This window comes from Cryptotermes secundus, unplaced genomic scaffold (assembly GCF_002891405.2).
Source record: "Cryptotermes secundus unplaced genomic scaffold, Csec_1.0 scaffold512, whole genome shotgun sequence".
NCBI classification, from domain to species: domain Eukaryota; kingdom Metazoa; phylum Arthropoda; class Insecta; order Blattodea; family Kalotermitidae; genus Cryptotermes; species Cryptotermes secundus.
Window position 1 is genome coordinate 1,001,761 of NW_019735563.1, and position 10,800 is coordinate 1,012,560.

A 10,800-nucleotide genomic window follows, 5' to 3' on the forward strand; every position below is an offset into this window, starting at 1 on the left:
ACCAAAAACCGAGTTAAAATGTTGCATTTTTTAGTGAAATACGTAGTTAAGTACAGACTAACGTAACATTAACGCGGAATTGCCCAAATGTGTAATATCAAAGACATATTACAGCGCTTTTCACTGACAATACACACCGCACTATTACTGCAAATTAAAGGTAGGCCTACTCACCAAACTACAGTAGATTACATCAATTGTTGTGCCTTACTGTATCTAGATATGAGTACGGTAATCAGTTATCTTCATCTGTTTCCCGTTACTTGCCCAATACGCACTTTCTAAATTACGTTCAATGTTCATAATTTTTGTCACAATTTCACTGCTGGCTCCCCTGGATTCGTAAAACAAGTTCACAACCCTAATGGCTTCAAGCGCGTCACTCACAGTAGGGATGGAGACTTCGGAACATTCTTCTCCTCCCTCCTCATCTTCCTCCTCTGTATCCTTCTTCACTTCCGATACATTATCGTCGTCTGTTTGTGCCTCCGTTGTAACAATGTTGTCTATTGTTGCATATGCCTCATAGTCACACTGACCTAGTTTTCTTTTCATTGCCATGTTTTCGCTACTGCACTTCTCTGGGTTTAGGCAGGAACACTATAGGGTAAGTAGACAATGTGAGGTCCTGTTAGACGAGATTCTAGGAAAGGAATGCAGTTAACAACCTGCCGCGTCCTCTTGCACTATTCACGCAGTCCCACCCCACACCCTTGTTTTCGCATAAAACCCACGCTCCTCTTGCAGCCCGCTGTCGTATTCTTCCAGGACAGTCACGTCAGCAAGTAGAGAAAGTGAGGGTGGGCAGACACATCGAACTTTTCCACGATATCAGAGAAATTCAGGAATGAAAATGACGTTACATACGAGGTTGATGCATTTGTGCATGTCCTACTAAGCAAGGTATAAAAACAGTTGCTTTATGAGGAATTAGTTCGTACCATTGAATATTTGACGCAATAGACAAGGTGTCGCAGAAACCGATGTTGCTATAACCAAGTTTTACTGTTCTTCATCTGGGAAAAAGTTTGTTCACACAGATATGTCGTCCCAGAAATGGAGATAGATTTACAAGCAAATATTTTTTAAATTTGGAAATTGCTCAGACTTCAGAAATTTATAAAATTCGATTAAATTTCCTTTATTTTATTTGTCTTTAATATGATAATTTTCCTGAAGTTCAATAATTTCCATTTTAATTTGACTTGGACATCTGCAGCATCACAGTCAAACGGATTTTGAAACAATCTAATTTCCTGAGCACTGGCATCCAAATCAGCAAATCGCTTCCGAAATTGTTCTTTAAAATCTAAAATTGTTAATAATATTAATATTAACAAATCATGGAATATCAATATAATTTAAACACAATCTTTATTAACGAATTTGAAATCTATGAAGAAGTATTTTCTTCAAAAGTACTCTTTGGAAAATTAGTTCAATCGGCCCATTTCTGCACAATTCTTTCGCGGGCCGGATAAAATCACATCGCGGGCTGGATGTGGCCCGCGGGCCGTAGTTTGGAGACCCTTGATCTAGACAATCTGCTCAATGATGGCGGTAAGCTTGTCAGGCTTACGCACCAGCCGCGCTTTACTCCCCAGGAAAATTATTTAATTAATTATTGGTACTCATTTCTGTTAGAGGCAGAGTCAACCCCAGGGCCATAGTGCGGCTGAAAGGATTAGGATAATTTCGGAGGCTGCATTCCCGAATCCTCGTTAGCTCCCCACGATGTTACGTTCGTCCAGCAGGGTTTCACAGGACGCGAGCCTTTCGAGACACTTATACGCCGCGTTTGACGAGGGTTTACTGTTTTCCAAATAAATGTTCTTAAACCTTGTAATTTCGTTTCCTAATATGGTCAATGAATATATGTTGGTTGTGAACATTGAAACCACAGTATTATACAGAACTTTCGGAACAATTAATTCAGTTTCATCTAATCACTATTAAAGTTTGTTGTTTTCTTTCTTAATTTGGACACTGACTTGATGTCGAATTTAACACATTGAAACCAAATTATCATATACAGAATTTGCTATAAACATGCGGCTCTTTATTTTTAGATACCACACTTAAAAATGTAAATGGAATGCTATTTTTTTTTCTCAAAGAATAATATATTTTGCCAGCACAGGGCCGTGCTGACAGGAATCCTTATGGTTTTCTTCAGTTTTTCCAGGCAGATTCCTTCCCGATACCTTAAGAATGAGGCCTTCTACACTTCATTGAATATCATTTAGTCACTCTGCGCTGTATGGTCTTATTTACTGTCAGCGCCGTTAAGCTACAAATGGGCCTAAGCAGGAGTGGGTTGTGCTGTAACCAGTGGTTTTGAATATGCACATTTATTTCCAACTACCGAAGGCATTTTCTAGCCACTTCCAGCGAATGCAATTGTTATGATAGGAACAGAAGTGTGAGATGTGTTTACATGTATACAGCACCAAGTAGCAGTGAGAGAGCTGTGCAGACTAAGTGAGCTACTGATCGATCTGTTTATTCTTGTGGCCCCTAATTCGTTTCATAGTCTCTGCTCCTCATCTGCAGAAGGAACATGAAGAACGAGAGAGTCTGGTTCATCATCTGTGGGAAAACAAAGAAAAGAGTTACGTGCTTGCATAAGTAGCAGCTGTTTCTTTCGGATTGCTAAGTTTCTGGACTTCTTTCCGTCGTCTGATGTTTGGAAGAAACTCAACGTTTCGGAAAGTGAGCTTACTTTCGTACTCAAATGAAAGTGTGATTTACATTAGCTCTTTGTAAAGGACCCAACTGAGAACGTAGTCCACACTTTTCCACATGAGGACGGGAACAGACTTAGTTTCCAAATTGTTTTGTTCTTTGAGGCTCTCAGAAAATGGGCTTAGTCCAGAGACTCAGTGCTCCCTTAGTGCCCTTGCAACCCTTCCGAGGACAGGAAGAGACTCAGTTTCGAAAGTGTTTCGTTCTTTGAGGCTCTCAGAAAATGGGCTTAGTCCAGAGACCCAGTGCTCCCCATTGCGAGATAGTACCCTTGTAACCCTTCCACATGAGGACAGGAACAGACTCAGTTTCGAAAGTGTTTTGTTCTTTGAGGCTCTCAGAAGATGGGCTTAGTCCAGAGACTCAATGCTCTCCAGTGCGAGATAGTACCCTTGTAACCCTTTACAACTGAGTAATTTGTTTTATTCAGATTTAACCTTTTGAACTGTTTTCTTTATTCATATTGAATTATATATTATAAATATATTAGCAAGGTAATTAAATAAAGTACAATATTTAGCACCAACCGTTTCTATAAATATGAAAGAGTTAAAATTCATATTCATGTAAAACTGAAAATTTGGGGCATTAGAAATATGTGCTTCCTGCATTTTTAATTCTATGCGTCCATTTATATTCTTTCGTTACTTTTGTCATGGTACATCTACATAAAAAACCTAAAAAACTTTCATATTATTTAACTTTGTCCGTTTTTTTTTTTTCATGATCACAATTGCTGCGAAGTGTTGTGTTAATGCTGAAGATTGAATGTTGATATGATCAGGTTTCTGTGAGGTAGGGCACCATGTATGCCAGATAAGTCTCAGGCAAGGAGTCTAATGTTCCTTGCACGAATATTTTCCTCCCTTCCTTTTAGGAATTCTCAGGCATGAGCATCAAGTAAATATCCGCTAGGAGTGTGAAATACAGAACACAAGGATGGAGGGAATACATGGGAATGTTGGCGGAAAAAGAAATACATGATTAATTTGAAGTGAAAATAACTTAAGGAAAGTCGGCTTTGAAGACCTAATAGTAGATTTTGGACTAACATTAAAGAAAAAGTAAGGGAAATAAGTGTAGAGGGTAGGAGGTAGATGAAACTGACAGAGACTATGTCTAAGGGCGGTTTTCTGTAACGTGGTGTTGAAATTTCTGCTTCTGCATCCACATTTGAATTAAGACTGAATATTTTACTAAAGTTACAAGCATTTAAAAATAATTCATAACTTTTTACGTGTATTTAACGCGGTATTCGTACTGAGGCTTATAACATTACTCCTTCTAATTAAGAAAATTCCCAGTTTTGTTAATGCAGTAGATGTTGTGTTGTATTATTTTTTGTGCATTTCCTTTCTCGATATGCACTAATATTGGGATAGTAGTGGTGAATATGCAACAACTATTCATTTCTACACATTTCAATTCTTATTATTAATAATTATTACATATCATGTTAGTGGAAGTTATATGACGAAACATTTGAAAAGGCACCAAAAATGGAATCAATTGAGACTCACGTATGCTTGCTTTGAAACTGGATTTCTAGTTTAAATCATTTGGAAAAAGTGAATTGTGAAAGATTGTAATTATATTTGAGTTCAGTCTCACCGTAATATTGCATTATCTTATCATGCAGAAGGTAAGTTATTGTCCTTCTGAAATTTCAGTAAAGATATACTTATCTTATCATTCTTGAAATTTATTAAAGATGGTTTGTCTTAACCTTCTGGAAGTTCATTTTTTTATCATTCTGAAAGTTTTTATAAAGGTAAAGAGCAAGTCACGTTTGGACGAAAGGGGGGGGGGAGTGTAAGGACGGATGTTTATTAGCCTCTGAACCAGGCATAGGTAAAGGGGATGGCTTCAACTACCGTTGCTTTATCATCGGGGCTTAAGTCCCTCATTCCCCTCATATGTTAGACTGGTCAGACCTCATCGCCGTTCTGGACAACGTTACGGGAACAAAATCCGGTGGGTCAGCTTATATTCAGGCGAACCCTCTCCTAAATATATACTATTACTATTAATTTTACTTAATGGCGTCTCAGGTTGTACAGTGATCCATAAGAATTATATTAATCGAGAATGAACGAAACGTGTATATTATATTAAAAAGGCGCATTCAGTTCCACTAAAATTAAAATAATTAAATAATTACTGCAGTCTTCCCAATTCGAACTTCCAAGGCTTTTTTATGCATTATGAACATATTATGAGAGGACAGAAGACCATGTACTTACATTCATCATTGTCTTGTTTGATACAGGAACAAATTTCCCTGCGGTGAGTGTGAACTCCTTGTTGGCTGTGGCGATGATGAAGGCCAGACAGCGCTGAAATGGGACAGGGGTTCCCACCCAGTCGCACCCCCACGCAGCGTCTTTCACATTTTCGGCCTGGACAGTTATACATTAATGAAATGACGTGGTATAAGGTAAGCTGTGTATTTGTACAAATGAAATACAGCATGTATTCTTACTTGTTCTGAGAGCTCATTTCCAAGCCAGCAGATTAGACACACATAGCCCGTCATAACAGCATAAAGAAATACAGCTTGGGCTACATCAGCGTGTTTTCCCCAGCACTGTAGGAGCAAAATTATTGTATTCATTAAGTTCTGTCAGCGATAAGTAATAACTAATCAGATTTAAAACAATCTCTCGAAATGAAAAACCTCAAATTGAAGTAAGGGGAATTTGGATTTTTTAATTTTGTCCGGTATTCTAAAAGAAACTAGAATACACAGTGTCCACAGATGTCAATAGTGACAAAGAAAAGTGGTTCCAAAACATTATCCAGTTAAACCTAAGCATTTTTTCCAGTGCTCTGCTTTGTTGGATAAGTTTCTGGCGTAATACTTCCACCTCTTATTCGATGTTAGTGTCGAATCTGGAAGTTATACCAAATTTATAATGTCATTTATCGTGTTACATCCCATTGACAAAGTCTGGTCTAAGGTATTCTTTTAACTTAAGTTATTCTGACTTATATTTTTCAGTGATTAACCTTAGCTCCTTCTAAGGGACCCAACAGAGTAGGTGTGTTCCCCCTCACCTGAGGACAGAAACAGATCCAATATCCGAAATATTTCTAGCTTTCCAGAGCACCTGTCGTTGAGATAATTTCCAAAAGCGCAGTAATGTGGTGTTGTATAAACCATCATCAAAACCCTTTACAATATAACTGTACCCGTTACCTTTTTTAAACTCTGTTAGTTTTTGCTCGCGTCATATATTATTGAAATAAGATGAAAATAATTATTTGAAAATTTAATAGCTAATTCCACGAAACAACACTAGTTTCGATGCTGGTAGTAGCCGAAATACAAAAGAATTACTCGTTTTCAGCAACCAAAATTTTATTTCCGTTATTGTGGGAACTACTTTTTGGACCTATTCTTGAATTTGCATACCATTATGAAATTAGTAAATATAACTAATGAGAAGAACTGTTAAAATAATGAAATATAAATTCGGAAGGGAAAACTGATTTTAAATTCACACATTAATGAACTCGGAAACTTCGTGTTAATGATAATAATCACATAGTATAGTACGAGTATAATAAATAACTATTTACAAAATTGCATTTAACGACGTGAACTGTTTTCTGTTTCTCTGAAATATAATGAGTACTTTACCATAATGGCTGAGAAAGCGTTGAAACACATAGCTGATAGAAGCACCAGAAAAGTACCGCACAGTAGAATATTCCAACACTCTTCAGTGCTCTGCATGAACCTGCTCGAATAGATAAAAGATTAATATTAAATAATGTTTGATCACCTTGGGTCAAGTATCAATATAAATCACCACTAGTTCTTACCGTTTTATCTCCTGATGGTGACGTATGCAGTTGTTGATTTGTTTCTGCATGTGACGGAACAGTTCCTCTGAGGCACGAGAGTGTCCTTGTGCCTCCAGTAGGTCAGCCTGTGTCCCACAGTCCCTCTCTGCTGTGACGTGTATCTGTCTGATATCCAGTAGGGCCGCTCTGAGCTTCTCCAGCTGACTGCAGGCTACACACACTAGAATGGCGTACAGGCTGAAGCACCCAACAAATATGCATGCGGCGCAGAGGGAAGCAATGGCCTGTGAAAGATGAACGTTAATTCGTTTGTAAAGGAACAAGTTCAAAGATGAACTAGTTACTTTTGGGAATTATTAAAATATTACTCGAGAATTCCTCCCTCATTACTGGATAACATATACATACAGAAGATATGTAAATATTTTGAGGACATATAATTTCACATGGCGTCGGGTAGCAAGTAAACGGTCTTCCATGTGACGTCGTATAATTTGGTAGCTAAATGTTAACTTATTAGTGAGATCTAATGCCAAAATACTATCATTTTGAAGTGAAACCTGTGTTAATTATTTCTTCTCGAAAAATATTGTGTAAAAATTCATAAACTCTTACTTCATTATATCTATGTAGTCTGTCTAATTTGTCCCAAAATGAAGATAATGTAGTTACATACGGTATCATTTTACGCTATGAAATTAATTTATATCCTCAATAATATCTTGTATTGAGTATAACCGAAGGAGTTCGAATGGCTCTTTTGTGGAGGAATATCTACATATTATCGGATATTTTTGACAAATTTCCACCTAAACAACTGTCATTGTTACTTACATATTTCGATTGCACCCATCAGTTTTGTAAATATTCTGGGTTATTGAAGATAACAGTTTAATGTTTGATATTAACTGCATCAGCACAAAGATTATCATGGCTTGGCCACTTAAAGCAAATCGCCAAACAGATCAGTTAATAGCCTGTACTCATGGAAACCACTAAGTACAAGACCAGTGGGCAGACCGAAAATACATTGGGGGGGATGATGTTAAAGCTGACATTAAGAAGGTGAATGTACCAAATTGGAAGATAACAGTCCAGGACCGGACCAAGTGGTAAGGTCTACCTGAGTTATAGCGTCAAAATAGAAGAAGAAGATTACCTGCGACAAGTTTACCAGTTCATAAACAGGGCTCACAGTAGCATCGAAAGGGTACCATTTGGAGTAGATCATGTCATGACTAATGATCATGCGTACAATGCATTGCGTTCCGTGAAACACAGCTATGAAGACCATCATATATTTTACAATGACTGGAATCTTCGGGACCAATCCAGCGTGTGTTGCATATCCAGTGTCAGGATGTATGGCTGGCAGTTCTTCCCAGGTAAAATATTCCGTCAGAGTAATCAGATGATTCATGTCATGTTTACGGAACCTGAAGGAGAGATATTACAAGAACATAATTCAGCAGTCACATAATTCAAAAGATATAACTGACATATCTGAACGAGGAGAGTTCTGCACATCTTCACCGAGTTCATCATCATGATAAATGATATAAACTCCGTCTCAAGTGCAAACAATATATTTGTGTCTTTGATCTTGCTCCCTACACTACATGTTTCGGCCTCAGACGGCCATCATCAGGTGTATAACACTCACGTCGCCGTCACACTGCACCCAGTCCAAAATCTAACATCTAAAACACTCTCCCTGTCATTATCAACTTCTACCTCGTTGATAGCTGTCCACCCGTAGACTACTTCACACACGTCAATTTTGAGTTTATTGTAATAGCACCACAATAAAATCTTTAGTTCTAATTTTAAACTTTTAAATTCTTGTCCAAATTTGTCCAAACATGTAGTGTAGGGAGCAAGATCAAAGACACAAATATATTGTTTGCACTTGAGACGGAGTTTATNACATCTTCACCGAGTTCATCATCATGATAAATGATATAAACTCCGTCTCAAGTGCAAACAATATATTTTTGTGTCTTTGATCTTGCTCCCTACACTACATGTTTCGGCCTCAGACGGCCATCATCAGGTGTATAACACTCACGTCGCTGTCACACTGCACCCAGTTCAAAATCTAACATCTAAAACACTCTCCCTGTCATTATCAACTTCTACCTCGTTGATAGCTGTCCACCCGTAGACTACTTCACACACGTCAATTTTGAGTTTATTGTAATAGCACCACAATAAAATCTTTAGTTCTAATTTTAAACTTTTAAATTCTTGTCCAAATTTGTCCAAACATGTAGTGTAGGGAGCAAGATCAAAGACACAAATATATTGTTTGCACTTGAGACGGAGTTTATATCATTTATCGTATGGAGTGCAACAGGATGCTTAAATATAATATTGTAAACAGAGTTCATCATCATTCAGAACGAGTGAAAAGTCAATTGAAAATTAAACAGCAAGCTTTCCAATTATTTATAGAGACACAATTATGAAGTTTGCAAGCCGGTTTTCAGAGGTGAACTAGGATATTTTTTACATCTTGTAACCCACGAATTCCATTCAGGGTCATGTGGAGAAGGAAGCTTATACATTAAATATTGTAATTGAGAATATATTCATCTTCTATCGAAATAAATCGTCTTATTGAATGCCAATTCCTAAAATATTTAAATTGCTAAGTTAACGTTGTTCAGAGCGGAGGAAGACCCGTTAAATAAATGTTTCGGTTCTATAATTAATATAAATATATTGTATATAATTGTATCAGATGGCCAGTATCTCTACATTGAAACGTTTCCCATTGTAGAATTACAGATATCTTATTTTATATTGCGTATTCCGTTGTAGAAGCCAGGTTTATCCACAGTTATTAGAAAACGGAAAAAAAATCACTTCTTTGTACCCACACCAATGAAGTGGCAGATAGCCTCAATAGCCACCCTGCATACTACGGACGTTTTCATTGTTATCACATAAAATAGAATGCGCACGTTTCACAATTATAAAAGCTAATCATACGAGTTAATTATGGCAATTATAACATTAGGGATCCCTAATATAATGGCGATAATGAGGTTGTTGAAAAGTAGAAGCAATTTTTTTAGTATAAGTGAAATTCTTGGACACTGACATGCACTGGTTGTTATTCATACATATTCTCCCTAATCGTTGAGTTCAAGTTAGACGCAATCCTATGTATTCGCAAACTCCAAGGTTTGAAATCAGAGATACCTGGTTGAGGCCTGCATTTGACTGGTTAGCGTGCTTGCTTTGTTTAATCTTCGACAATGAATTTGAAAGCTATGGCTTCATTTGCAGAATTGGGAACTACTGGGCGTGGCGTTCCTGTATATAATAATCATAAGAGTAACAACTCGAAAAACCCCAAATTCAACAGACCATAACAGTTTATTTGAATATATTTAAACAGGAATAATTTAAGCTTCAGTTACCTGAAGGAGATATCCATCACTGTCACGAATATAATTGCAAGAAACACTCGAATGCTCTTCATCACCTCTTCGAAGTTATTTCTATTAACATAAACGTCCATAAAAGACGAAGCCACTGTAACGTAATAGCACACTGCACTGGTGATATTATGTACGCTTTGGACTCTTGATACGGAATAAGTATTGAGTGGAATCCCCGTCAGTTTGAACAACAGCAGAATTGTGCCGAAACGACGTTGAGAGAGGTCTCTTTCACTCTTCAGAGTAACACACTCCATTCAAGAGATAAATTTGTGTTAGCTATGGACTATGAACTTTGCACTTGTATCCGAAGTTTTCTATGTACGCATGTCTTTCTGGTAGCTGAAGCGAGGTGTGACTGGGCGTTTTGTCGTCAAGGAGTTGTGCTGCAGAGGCCAGTCAATTGAGTTATTGATTGGTCATGAACACTTTCATTCGGAGGGGATTGTAACTCTGATCATGCGTACCAAAACAGAGTGGGGACTGCGTACAGAATTTCCTCAAGTTTCATCTAACTTTCCCGAATGTCACGAGAAAGTACGTGGAATTTCGATTTCGGTGTTCTTCATTAATTTATAACAACAAGAAATTCAAATGCCGGTATGAAGCGGGAAGTGTCTGCTAGTTGCATTAGCGCACGTAGGGGAAGAACTATCGGATTAAAAGCAAATAAATAAATATAGAATTACCTCCAGGGGCTCGTCAAAATTTTACGAAGCTCTTGTTCCATAGAAATCTTCATCTTCTACAATTTTTTTCCTTGCCCTTCTCTCGTCACTTCGCCCGCACAATAAAA

The 10,800-nt window shown here is 37.5% G+C and overlaps 1 protein-coding gene across 1 annotated transcript; it reads right to left on the bottom strand.

Moving 5' to 3' along the window:
• Positions 1-1,652: 1,652 nt before the first annotated feature.
• LOC111869598 (odorant receptor 2a) lies at positions 1,653-10,384 on the bottom strand. The gene is made up of 7 exons (XM_023861241.2): positions 9,984-10,384; positions 7,715-7,991; positions 6,574-6,839; positions 6,389-6,488; positions 5,228-5,332; positions 4,989-5,144; positions 1,653-2,589 (listed from the first exon to the last, which is right to left on the bottom strand). Exons 1-7 carry the CDS (start codon positions 10,259-10,261, stop codon positions 2,518-2,520), a joined length of 1,254 nt encoding a protein of 417 aa, XP_023717009.1. The 5' UTR covers positions 10,262-10,384; the 3' UTR covers positions 1,653-2,517.
• Positions 10,385-10,800: the final 416 nt, after the last annotated feature.

Bases quoted from the DNA above. Each gene is read 5' to 3' on its own strand.
- LOC111869598 (XM_023861241.2), bottom strand. From the start codon at position 10,261: ATGGAGTGTGTTACTCTGAAGAGTGAAAGAGACCTCTCTCAACGTCGT. The intron at 6,840-7,714 runs GTAATCTTCTTC...CATCTTTCACAG, and splicing joins AACTGGTAAACTTGTCGCAG to GCCATTGCTTCCCTCTGCGC. The intron at 6,489-6,573 runs GTAAGAACTAGT...CTATTCGAGCAG, and splicing joins CACCATCAGGAGATAAAACG to GTTCATGCAGAGCACTGAAG.